A 13067-nucleotide genomic window follows, 5' to 3' on the forward strand; every position below is an offset into this window, starting at 1 on the left:
CACAGAGAGAGAGGGAACACAAGCAGGGGAGGGGAGTAGCAGAGTGAGACGCAAACTTCCCAACCAGCAGGAAGCCCGTTGCGGGGCTTGATCCCAGCACCCTGAGATCATGACCTGAGTCAAAGGCAGATGCTTAACAACTGAGCCTCCCTGGCACCCCAAGATTCCAGACAATTCTTGGCTGAACTTGAATTATCTTTAAGTTAGCCAGAATTCGCTGTTTAAATAAATAAACCTTAAGGACTTATTATCTTTATCATTAATTTATGAAATACTGATACCTATTTTTATCTTTTATTATATTTAAGGAGACATCAGAAATTATTCTTACCATCCCCCTGCATGGACACATCTCAGAACAATTCAATAGTACACTATTGCTACCTAAGTACAAACTACATAGAAATTATTTCCAGTAAAGATACATGTATATCATTTCAAGGGATTTCTTTCTTTTTTTTTTTAAGATTTTATTTATTTATTTGACAGAGGGAGAGAGAGTACAAGCACTGAGAGCAGCAAGGGGAGAAGTGGGCTACATGCTCAGTGGGAGTTGATCCGAAGGCTTTTATGCCAGGACCTCAGGATCATCATCTGAGTCAAAGGCAGACATTTAACCAACTGAGCCACCAAGCAGCTCTCAATGCATTTCTGAAAAATAAAGGAAGTCTAGTGATGATAAAATTTGCTCTAAATTAGTAGAGACAACCACATCACTGACAGATTCATAATTGACAAATATATAACTGATTAATAAAATTTTAGTTCTCAATGATCAAAAAAACTCTTCCTTGATAAATCCACATATATGTGTTTTGTCACCTTAGTAACTCTTTCTCCCTAAAATTTTGTATATTGGTGATATTAGTGACTTTTTATAGACACATAAGTACCACTAGAGGCCACCAAATACCTCACTTTTTAAAACTTGCTCATTTATAACATAAGGAGATGACCGTGCACAGTAATATCTATAACTTGCAGAGTTCCACATGAATACTCAAAGATAATACCAACTCAAGCAAAAATATCTGAACATATTCCATATAATAAATAAGATGTCTAAATTACAGAAGAACTTGATTACACCAAAAGCTAAGGGTTGGGGAGATAGATAATATGAAAACATCATTCCTTGTACACCTTTGAAAATAGATTATATGACCTAGGAAATGGATGCTCTCTCTAAATAGCTGTTGTCATTTATAATTAAATTATTTATCTATACAGAGATATATAGATACTGATATAGACAGATAAATAAAATCCAAATTTCACTATTTTTTCTTCCATACCACAAAGTATGGAAGTCTTTCACATATAAGAATGTTTTCGTATCTAAAGTTGGCTACCGGGACGCCTGGGTGGCTCAGTTGGTTAAGCAGCTGCCTTCGGCTCAGGTCATGATCCCAGCGTCCTGGGATCGAGTCCCATATCGGGCTCCTTGCTCCGCAGGGAGCCTGCTTCTCCGTCTGACTCTGCCTTCCACTCTGTCTGCCTGTGCTCGCTCTCGCTCGCTCTCTCTGACAAATAAATAAAATCTTTAAAAAAATAAAAAAAATATAAAAAATAAAGTTGGCTACCATCTACAGCAATTAAAATTAAGAAATTCTATTGTCAAAGTCACCCCACATATTTGAATCCAAAATTCTGACTTGAAGAATAAAATCTGGCTCAGAATCATAGAGAACACCTGAAAAAACTTTGCCCTGAGTTTCTAGGTAATCTGTTACATGTCCCCTCATTTCTTCCAATGTCTTCCTCCTCACTAAAAGAAAAGAGAAAAAAAAGAATAGAAGGCTCAAGTAGCATCTAAATTCTGTAGATCCATGTGAAATCTATGAGACAAAATGGGAATTCTTGCTATCTGAATATCCACCTTTTTTGCATAATGATATATTCCACTTCAAAGGTTTCCAGGTACTCCAGAAAAACTTTATTTAGTCATGCTTTCGGTGTTCTATCTAAAGTCTTTCCTTAAGTAAACACTGCAAAGACATTCTCTTAAGTTCTCTTTTAAAACCTTTTAGTTCCAGCTTTTACAGTTAGTCCATAATCTATTTCAGGTTAATTTTTCTGTGTAGTGTGAGGTATGACTAAAATTCAAGTACAGAAGACTAACAGAATACTGATACTACCACTTCCAGAGAAAATAAAATGGGCACACACACACACACACACACGAAGAAAACTGACATAGTAATCAAAATAGTATAGTACTAGCAAGAAAAAACACAAGGATTGACACATAGATCAACGGGACAGAATAGAGAGCTCAGAAATAAACTCATGCTTACAAGGTCAATTAATCTATAACAAAGGAGGCAAAAATACCCACTCTCTTCAACAAATGGAGCTGGAAAACTAGACAGCCACATGCACAAGAATGAAACTGGACCATTTTCTTACACCATGTACAAAAATAAATTGAAAATGAATTAGAGGGTGCCTGGGTGGCTCAGTGGGTTGGGCCGCTGCCTTTGGCTTGGGTCATGATCTGAGTCCTGGGATCGAGTCCCGCATCGGGCTCTCTGCTCAGCGGAGAGCCTGCTTCCCTCTCTCTCTCTGGCTGCCTCTCCGTCTACTTGTGATTTCTCTCTGTCAAATTAATAAATAAAATCTTTAAAAAAAAAAAAGAAAGAAAAAAAAAAGAAAATGAATTAGATTTGTAGGTAGGATCTGAAACCATAAAAACTCCTATAAGATAACACAGGCCATAAGCTGTGGGACACTGTCTTAGCAATATTTTGGAGGGACCAGTCTCCTCAGGGAAGGGCAACAAAAGTTGAAACAAATGGGATTACATCAAACTAAAAAGAGGATATTATGCTAAGCAAAATAAGTCAATCAGAGAAAGACAATTATCATATGATATTTCTGACATGAGGAATTTGAGAGGCAGAGTGGGGGGCTGTGGGGGTAGAGAAGGAAAAAATGAAACAATGGGACCAGGGAGGAAGACAAACCATAAGCGACTCTTAATCTCAGGAAACAAACTGAGGGTTGCTGGTGGCGAGGAGGGATGGGATGGCTGGGTGATGGACACTGGGGAAGGTATGTGCGGTGGTGAGTGCTGGGAATTGTGTAAGACTGATGATGCACAGACCTGTATCCCTGAAGCAAGTAATACATTACATGTTAATAAAAAATAATAAAAAAGCTTTTACACATAAAAGAAACCATCAACGAAACTCAGAGGCAACCTAATGAATAGAAGATATTTGCAAATCATACATCTGATAAGAAATTAATATTCAAAATACATAAAAAGTTATACAACTTAATACCAAAAACAACCAACCTGATGTTTAAAATGGCAGAGCACTTGAACATTCTTTTTCAAAGAAGACGTACAGATTTCCAACAGGCATATGAAAAGATGGTCAACATCACTGATCATGAGGGAAATGCAAAACCACAGGGTAATATTACCTCACACCTGTCAAATTAGCTACTCTGTAAAAAATAAGTGTTGGAGAGGCTGTACAGAAATGGGAACCCTTGGTCACTATTGGTGGGAATGCAAAGTGGTGCAGCCACTGTCGAAAACAGTATGGAGGTTCCTCAAAATATTAAAACTAGAACTACCAACGATCCAGTAATTCCACTTTCAGGTTTTATCCAAAGAAAACAAAAACACCAACTCAAGGGATGCCTGGATGGCTTAGCCAATTAAGCATCTGCCTTTAGCTCAGGTCATGATCCCAGGGTCCTGGGATTGTCCCACATCCGGCTCCCTGCTCAGCGGGAAGCCTTCTTCTCCCTCTGCCTGCCACTCCACTGCTTGTGTTCTCTCTGACAAATAAATAAATAAAATCTTTTTTTTTTTTTTAAATTTTTATTTATTTGACAGAAATCACAAGTAGGCAGAGAGGCAAACGGGGGGGGGGGGAGCAAGCTCCCCGCTGAGCAGAGAGTCCAATGCAGGGCTCAATTCTAGGACCCTGGGATCACAACCTGAGCCAAAGGCAAAGGCTTTAACCCACTGAGCCACCCAGGCACCCCATAAATAAATAAAATCTTAAAAAAAAAAATTCAATGAGTTATATGTACCCTTGTGTTCACTGCAGCATTATTTACCATAGCCAAAATATGGAAGCAACCTAAGTATCCATCAATGGATAAATAAAGAAAATGTACCACAAATATGTATGTATACATATGAAACAAACCCTCTGAAATTTGTTCATCAAATTAGCATGATGAAGACTGTCTTGTACATTGTCTGACACCAAATGCATGGGGTTTTTTTTTTCCAATAACAACTAGGTGTCCAACAATTCAAGAATTCTGACACTATCTCCCAGTGTTAGCATAGACTCTGCAGGTCAAGGGCTCAGGACTCAGGTTCCACAAGAATGCCCTCACTTTAGATAATAGCTGCAAACTGGGTCCCTAAGCTTATCCACTTCTGCATGCAGAATACAAATCCAAAATACCACCTCTGCCTCAAGTTCAATAATCTGTTAGAAAAAGAGAATTCAATAAAATAGTATTTGTATTTATCAATCTATTATAAAGAATACAACTGGGGAACAACCAAATAGAAGTACTAGGCAAAGTATGGAGAAGGGGGACCTTCAGAGCCTCCATACCTTCTTGAAAGACACTACCTTCCCACCATATCACCAATACAGAAGATCTCTGAACCCTTTCATTTAGGTGTTTTTATGGTAAATTTTAGTAGATAGTCAAGACTGATTAAATCATTGGCTGCTGGTGGTCTCCAGCTTCTCATCCTTCCCTAGGGAGGGCTGAAATTTCCAAACTTCTATTCACAGGGTTGGTTCCTGAAGCAATCTAGGGTCCACTAAACCAATCATTAGCATAGAAAAGACAGAATAGTAAATTCCAAGAGTTTCAGGAGCTCAGAGCCAGGAACTGACACAAAGACTAAATATTAGCGATGTCACAAAATAAAACTTGAGTCAAGGAGAATTACGATAAGGAAAAAGACATTCAAATTCAGCAAGAACACTGTGGTAGAGAAAAGCTAGCTGTTCACTAAATGTTTCACTTTTCTCCTAGGCACATATCTAGGCTTTATTTGCCGATTAAACTTCCATTATAGTTAAGAGGGTGGGGGGCTACATTACTGACTTCTGATAAATCGAAGGAAGTGACGCGCACACCCTCCCAGGCCTATCCCATGAAAGTCAACCCTATCCTCCATGCTTTCTCTTACCACTCTGTCAGTGGCAATACCCAAGATGACCTTGAGAATAACACTCTGAAGATGGTAAACCCCATACCCATCTATCCCATGCCACTAATTAGACTTCATGAGTGTAAGAAGTGGCTAGCCACACTTCTTATCATGCTAGCCACAAAAATCTCAAGGTTTATCTATCATAACAGCTATTATTACCTTCATGAAATAAGAAAATATTAAAAACTTCAACTTTGTAATTTCAGAATGGGAAAGACATAAACTACACTTCAGAATAAACCCTTGAGATGTGAGTAAGATGGGTGATGAGCTGACAGTGGATGGCAAGAAATCATAATACTACAGCATATTAAAATATTAACAATCACCTGATAATAGCCCTTAGAAGAAGTAATATTATCAGAAAGGGTAAATGAACTTTCAAAGTTTTAATTCTTGATGCCATATTCTTTCCACTGTACCACACTTGTCTCTCAGAGAGAGCAAATCAAGGAGAATCTTTTGAAACATATTATAACAGAGAAATAGGATAATAGCTAAAAGAGATAAAGTCAAGAAAAGATTTTTTTAGCTAGTCTTAACAATATACTTGGGATCAATGGAAAGAGAAGACTCAAAAAAGGAACTGGAAGTTAAGACGAGTAGAAGAATCCATAGCAGTGCCACAACAATTATAGGACAGAAGAGCAGCAGCACTCCCTGAAGTAATGAGGGCCAGGCTGTTTGCAAACAATGGGAATTTGTAGTAGGTTAGGCCTATGTAGATCTACATCTTCCTCAGGAAATTCTCTAGGGCTGTGAACCTTGCCCTACGGTGGCTCTGAAAGCAGTACTGAAGTAGCAGACCACAGAGACTGGGTAGCTGAAAGGTTCTACGGCATAATGGAGATTATCAATGCATCAATAAAATAAAGAGAATTATAAGTAACTGAAAGTCTAGTATAAGATAATAAGCCTCTTCAATGAGCATAGAGGAATGTGAGAATAACATTAAGACTGAGTATCCTCCACTTCAGAGATGCTGAGAGAGATGCATGCTCTAAACTACATCAGGTTCCAACCTGCCTCGTGGTTTTACTACTTCAAAGGCACAACTGTCTAGGAGTAGAAAACAAAAATGTGAGTTCAAACCACCACTTACCAGCTTAACCTCCATTTATATCTACTTGCTTTGTCATGAACAGAACTTTAAAAGTTCTTTTTGTAGTCCCTAGCATGTTTTAAAAGCCATGCAAAACTGAAAGCCCTTCCACAAAATCTTCATATCATCTTTTAAAATGATCATCAGCAGCACCTGGGTGGCTCAGTCAGTTAGGCTTGGTTTTGGCTCAGGTCCTGATCTCGTGCATCTGAGGAACAAGCCCCCGATGGGCTCCTTGCTCAGTGGAAATCTGCTTTAAGATTCTCCCCCTCTGCCCTTCCCCCAACTCACAGCACATATGCTAAGATACATAAATCTTAAAAAAGAAAGAAAGAAAGAAAGACAGAGAAAGAAAGAAACCAGAAAGAAAGAAACTGAGGGCTCCTGGGTAGCTCAGTCTGTTAAGTGTCTGCCTTCAGCTCAGGTCATGATCCCAGAGTCACAGGATTGAGTCCCACATGGGGCTCCCCACTCAGCATGGTATCTGCTTCTCCCTCTGACCCTCCCCGCTCTCATGCTCTTTTTCACTATCTAATAAATAAATAAAATCTTTTTTTTTATTTAAATAAAATAAAATAAAAACTGAATTCTTCACCAAGTACCCTATGTCAGCACAAAGGCTTTGGACACTACCTATAATATCTTTTGTAAGTATCTTTTATGATTATATATTTTTTATTTTTAGCTGTCCTCATGTATTTCTCAAATCTCTCTGGCTGGCAAATTATCCTGCCTTCTTTATTCTAAATAATTGTTCATACAGGTGGCTTTTTATACTCACATGCAGAAACCCACATTTTTACCTATTGCCATATATTTCGTCTTCTTAACTAACAGCCTATAGTTACAGCCTTTTAAAATCTTTGTGAATCTTGATCCTATCATCCAATATGCTCACTACCTTTCTCATTCTCCTTTCATATATACTCCTCTACAAAAAAAGGGCGAATATTCTCTTCGTTCTTTTCTACACTCAGTTCCCTGACCACCCAGGACTTATATCTTGGTCAAAAGGACAGCTGCTATCCCATTTGTTATGCTTGATGCATTCTAAATGGCTTAAAGAATTAGAGCATTACATGGTACTTATACCAACTTCTCTGCACAAATAATATCCCATACTAAGACTACTTCTATGTTAAAACTGCAGAATGTTGCATACATTATTTTTTTCCTCTTTTTTCCAACCTATACTCACAGTTACAGAAAACTGGATTCATACTAATGGTGGTCAAATCCCTAGTCTATAAATAACTCAACTACTTTTTTACAAACATGAAACTTAAAATTCTATCTAAACATTTATTACTCTTTTACTCAAGCCACATTTTTTTTATCATACTACTTTAGTCTTCTAAAAAAATCAGATAGTTCTGCAAATGCCTCAGTGCAGGCATTCCAGTGAAGAATATGGAATAAAATTTTCTGAATAATAAGGATTCACTTCTGAGACTGGGCATCTTTAAAAAGAGCTAGTGCCAGAACAATACTATTTTGCTTATGTCCAAACCCTAGCCAATAAAAATACTTCATCCCATAATCAGAAATAGATTGTTAGCCATAGAATTCCTCTGCAAAACAATTCTTACTTTTTCTTTGAAATATTGTTACTAAAATTAACTGTAACTTTATTTATATGACTGTCTGTGGTTTTCATGTGTGCCTAAAAAGCACGAGGAAAAGATAAAAATATCCCAGAATTGGAAAAGTAGTCATTATGTTTGGTTTAGCTTATTTTCATATTTTTATTTTTAAAATCCATCCAAATTAAGTTCAGCATTTCTCAATAGATGAAAGGGAAAAAAGGGCAATTTTTTACAAAAGATTTTATTTGTTTGAGAGAGAGAGAGAGAAGAGGTGGGAAGGGGGAAGGGAAAGAGAAAGAGAGAAAGAGAGAGAGAGAGAGCAGGAGCCAGGGGAGGGGCAGAGAAGCAGACTCCCCACCGAGCAGGGAGCTGACCTGGGACTCAGGACTCTGGGATCATGACCTCAGCCGAAGGCAGACACTTAACTGACTCAGCCATCCAGGTGCCCAAAAAGCAAATTCTTTACATAAAAACAGAAGGAACAAATTCAGCATCCTCTAAATTAAATTTGGGTTTTTACTTATTAGTGAATGGATACCTAAAGTCCTTTCCCACAAGTCATAAAGTTTAATCTTCAGGCTAAACACAATAACTTGTGTCAGAACTTACATACAACAAATATATGCTGATTGAGGAGAGATGACAATAGAAAATAATTTCAGTATTATACTCTGAATCCATATTTGTCCTCAGGCAAAATAAACATGTGAAGTTGGTTTCTATACAACACAGCATTCTCTTAACATTTCTGAACCTCAGGTCTTCAACATTATAGAACCCTGTTTTCAGATCCTGCCCTTAGGCTAAAATATAAATATAGTTTAAAGTGTCACTCTCAGAATATTCTGAGACTGTGGCTGAGACTAAGAGTCACTACTTCATGCGGTAGTGGGTTTAAAACCTAGCTCTGATACATCTTAGCTGTTAGAGCTTAGTGAATTTGTTTTAGCTTCCTAATCCTCAGTTTACCTATTGTAAATTAGATAGACTACCACTATTCAACCAATTTATGTGAGTTCATCATATCTATCAATCCTATGCAACTGTTAGATATTAATATTAACATTATATGCTAAAAGTTGTGACACTACTTTGGAAGGGCTAAAATCCCCCCCCCCAAACCGCCGTAAACCACTGGCATAGGGTCACAATCACCCTGGAATCAACGAACCATTTCGGGGGGGGGGGGGGTGCCTGGGTGGCTTAGTCAGTTATGTGTCTGCCTTCAGCTCAGGTCATGATCCCAGAAATCTCGGATCAAGCCCCGCAAAGGGCTCCCTGCTCAGTGAGGAGCCTGCTTCTCCCTACCCCTCTGCCTGCTGCTCCCCCTGCTTGTGCTCTCTCTCCCTCTCTCTGTGAAAATTAAATAAATAAATAAATAAACAAACAAACAAACAAACACTTACGGACTGAGCCAGATCACCTCCAACTAGACTAAAATTTTATCAGGCTTATATCTGGTCTAGATACGACAGGGGTTACTTTAAGTTACACAGTATCTCGCAGTTATTCAAATTATTATTCAAGTGCAGAACAGTTACATGCCCCTAACGCATCAAGCATAGCACAAACAATAAATAATAAAAAGACAACAAAAATTTAAGTTAATGAGTCTATTATGTTTTTAAAATGGGCTTTAATACATGTTAGATCAACAGATTTATTTTGTATTTTACAAAGCACAACAGATATTAAGAGTATCAAAATTGCTATTCAATGATGAAAAACTTAAAAAGAAAAACAATTTCCAATGTAATCCAGCAGATCAAATACTTTTTAAATATTAACCCAACACCAAAAAAAAACAAACAAACAAACAAACAAACCACAAAACAAAACCCAACTTGAAATGCTTTGCTAAGAATCAGTCAAGAGGTCATCTAGGAAAATCTTAGATGAGGAAAAGTTCTGTCAACCTCTTAGCTCCTCCACTTCACCAGTCAGTGGCACATGACTCTACTTGTTACTGGAGATACACTGAGAGCACCTGAACATGGGCGTGTCTGTCACACAAGGGAAAAATACCATTTACTAGGTAGTGAAATCAGTATGTGTCTCTCCCTCCGTATAGGAAAAACACCAGACACATCAGGGTATCCATTTCAAAACACAAGAATAACCCCTTCCCAGTCATAGCTAAATAGCCCCAATAATGTCTGTTGTTCTTGAAACATACAACAGTGGTTTACTGTTCACACTGTCAAAATGATGTAGTTTACATTCCTCCACACTCTGTGAGAACTCACGAAAAACTTTTCAATGGTCCCCAGCACCAAAATTTTTCCCTTTCAGTCATCACTAGAAAGGATGCTGAAGCAGGGCTTAAAAGCTTTATTAGCGCAAATACCTGCTTATTCATAAGACCAATTACAAGTGTATGTATGCATGTGGGGGAGAAGAGAAAGGACTACAGTAAGGAGATCTCCAGAAAGTTACTTTTCCTGAGATCCTCACATTCTTTCCCCAATTTTTTAAAAAAGATTTTATTTATTTATTTGAGAGAGAGAGAGCATGAGAGGAGAGAGGTCAGCGGGAGAAGTAGACTCCCTGCCAAGCAGGAAGCCCGATGTGGGACTCCAGGATCATGACCTGAGCCAAAGACAGTCGCTTAACCAACTGAGCCACACAGGTGCTCTCTTTCCCCATTTTTAATACCAAACTTCAAGATTTGCCCTCTCTGTGTTTCTACAGAACACAGAGCTCTCTTTATACAGTTGGGTTATAACAAATTAAGCATTCGACAATGTATCTTTTATCCTCTATAAGCAGAAATGTACAGTCATTAGCTAGAATGAGAAAATTCCCAGTTTTCAACATCAGTTTTATTCCTACTGGGTATTTCAGACCCATGATAACAAGAGAATGAACAATTCTGCTGCAGGGGCTGGGGAGAAAGGGGAGATGCTGCAACATGTCGAGCAAGCAACAATGATAGCAATCATCATCATCATCATCAACAAGCTACCTCATTTGCTGAGTACTTACTTAATGGAAACCGTTGTTCTCAGCATTCTGTATATTTTTTCCCATTTTATCTTTATAAGACCCTATGAGATTGGTACTGTCGTTATCCTCATTTGATTTTTATTTTTTTTATTTTTTTTTAAGATTTTATTTATTTATTTGACAGAGAGACATCACAAGTAGGCAGAGAGGCAGGCAGAGAGAGAGAGAGGAGGAAGCAGGCTCCCTGCTGAGCAGAGAGCCCGATGTGGGACTCGATCCCAGGACCCTGAGATCATGACCTGAGCCGAAGGCAGCGGCTCAACCCACTGAGCCACCCAGGCGCCCTATCCTCATTTTATAGATGAGGACACTGCTGCTCAAAGAAGTTAAGTAACTCGACTAAAGTCATACCATACAGCTGGGATTTCCACCCAGACAGTCACCTCCAGAGCCTACACTCTTCACTATCAAATCATACCAAATGTTCTCTCAACAAGAACTGCTTTAGAGAAAAGTTCTCGTGTGTGTGTGTGTGTGTGTGTGTGTGTATACACTCACACGATATAAATACATACAGACACACACATATACACATATACACACTCCACTATGTTTGAGAACAAAACTTTATAGTCATTGCAAAATACCTTTGTTAAGTATTTGTTAGTGACACACTACCAATGAAGCCACTAGGCTAAGATTTTAACTAACAAGTCAGGAATTGTTCAGCTTCTATTTACATAAAGATCATCAATTTCTTCTTTAATATTATAAAGAAGTTCAAAAGAGAAAAGAATAGCAAAAGAGGCATTCCAGAATCAATAAATTCAAAGGATACTGTACTTGAGGACAGTAGGATTATTTCTAGTAACATGTTACAGTTAAATCACCAGATTATTTAACAGTAACTATAAAATAAATAGAACCATAAATGTAGCATAAAAAGAAAAGAATCACTATAAAAGCACAATGAAGCAACACCAACTTACCAATTCAATTCCCTGTGGAAAAGGTGTATCATCCCAGTCCTTCTGCGGAAATCTCTGGATTATTTTCCCCAGACCTGCTCCTGATCCTATTAAAATCAAAGTGAATTAGTTACACAGCACAAAAAAGTCTTAATACTTGTTATATTAACACTTATTTATAAATGTGTATTTGTTGAAGAAATCAATATATTAATTAAATATTCTCAAGTTTTAAGAGGCTTAATAAAAGTATTTACCTTCTAAACATAATACTGAAATACCAAGCAATCCCTACCCTATAGACCCCAAAAGAGTGACACATATGAAAAGCTAAGAAAAATAAACAGAGGCATTGATATCTAGAACCTCTACCATACCATGAGAGAATTACTCCTATTCCTAAATAAGGAAAGCCATCTTCTCAGTCTATCTAGTTGAAACCTAAAGAAAACTCTTCTAGGGAGACAAGGTAATCTTAAAGTGACGAATGAAACTGGACTATTAGGACTATGCTTCAGTTATAGGGTACATGGGCACTATTACAGGTAAAGTAAGGTTTTTTTTTTTAAGATTATTTATTTATTTATTTATTTATTTATTTATTTGACAGAGAGAGATTACAAGTAGGCAGAGAGGCAGGCAGAGAGAGAGAGGAGGAAGCAGGTTCCCCGCTGAGCAGAGAGCCCGACACGGGACTCGATCCCAGGACCCCAAGATCATGACCTGAGCCGAAGGCAGCGGCTTAACCCACTGAGCCACCCAGGCGCCCTAAAGTAAGGATTTTTAGAGTGGTCTGAGAACCTGACAATTGTGTAAGCAGGGTTTCTCAACATCAGCAGTACTGGCATTTTGGGCCAGATGATCCTTTGTTGTGTGCTGGGGGTCAGGGTTGGGTTCGTCCTGTCTAGGATATTTAGTTTAGCAGCATCTTTAGCTTCAACCCACTATCACCACCAAGTCATTACAACCAAAAACATCTCCAGACATTGCTGTGTCCTGGGAAAAGGGGGCAAAACTGTCCCAGGTTGAAAGCCACCAGCCTATAGTGTCACTGTCTTAATTATCCTGTGATTCTAAAGAACAGATCAACTTATAATTGAACACTGGAGATATAATCTGTGGGTAAATTAGGGATGGAAAGTACATGTTAGATCTAAATTACATTTTGCTATCCCTTTTATTTATTTTTTTTTAAGATTTTATTTATTTATCAGAGAGAGAGAGGGGGAGAGGGCGAGCACAGGCAGACAGAACGG

The 13067-nt window shown here is 38.1% G+C and overlaps 1 protein-coding gene across 2 annotated transcripts in view; it reads right to left on the reverse strand.

The window, feature by feature from the left end:
- The window catches only part of SBF2 (SET binding factor 2), a 479243-nt gene that overhangs the window by 361862 nt on the left and 104314 nt on the right, over window positions 1-13067 (reverse strand). For both annotated transcript variants that reach the window (XM_059135879.1, XM_059135868.1), the window contains exon 2: window positions 11833-11918. In XM_059135879.1, the coding sequence (XP_058991862.1) occupies window positions 11833-11918 (86 nt within the window). The remainder of the gene's footprint in view (window positions 1-11832; window positions 11919-13067) is intronic.

This window comes from Mustela lutreola, chromosome 1 (genome assembly GCF_030435805.1).
Source record: "Mustela lutreola isolate mMusLut2 chromosome 1, mMusLut2.pri, whole genome shotgun sequence".
NCBI lineage: Eukaryota > Metazoa > Chordata > Mammalia > Carnivora > Mustelidae > Mustela > Mustela lutreola.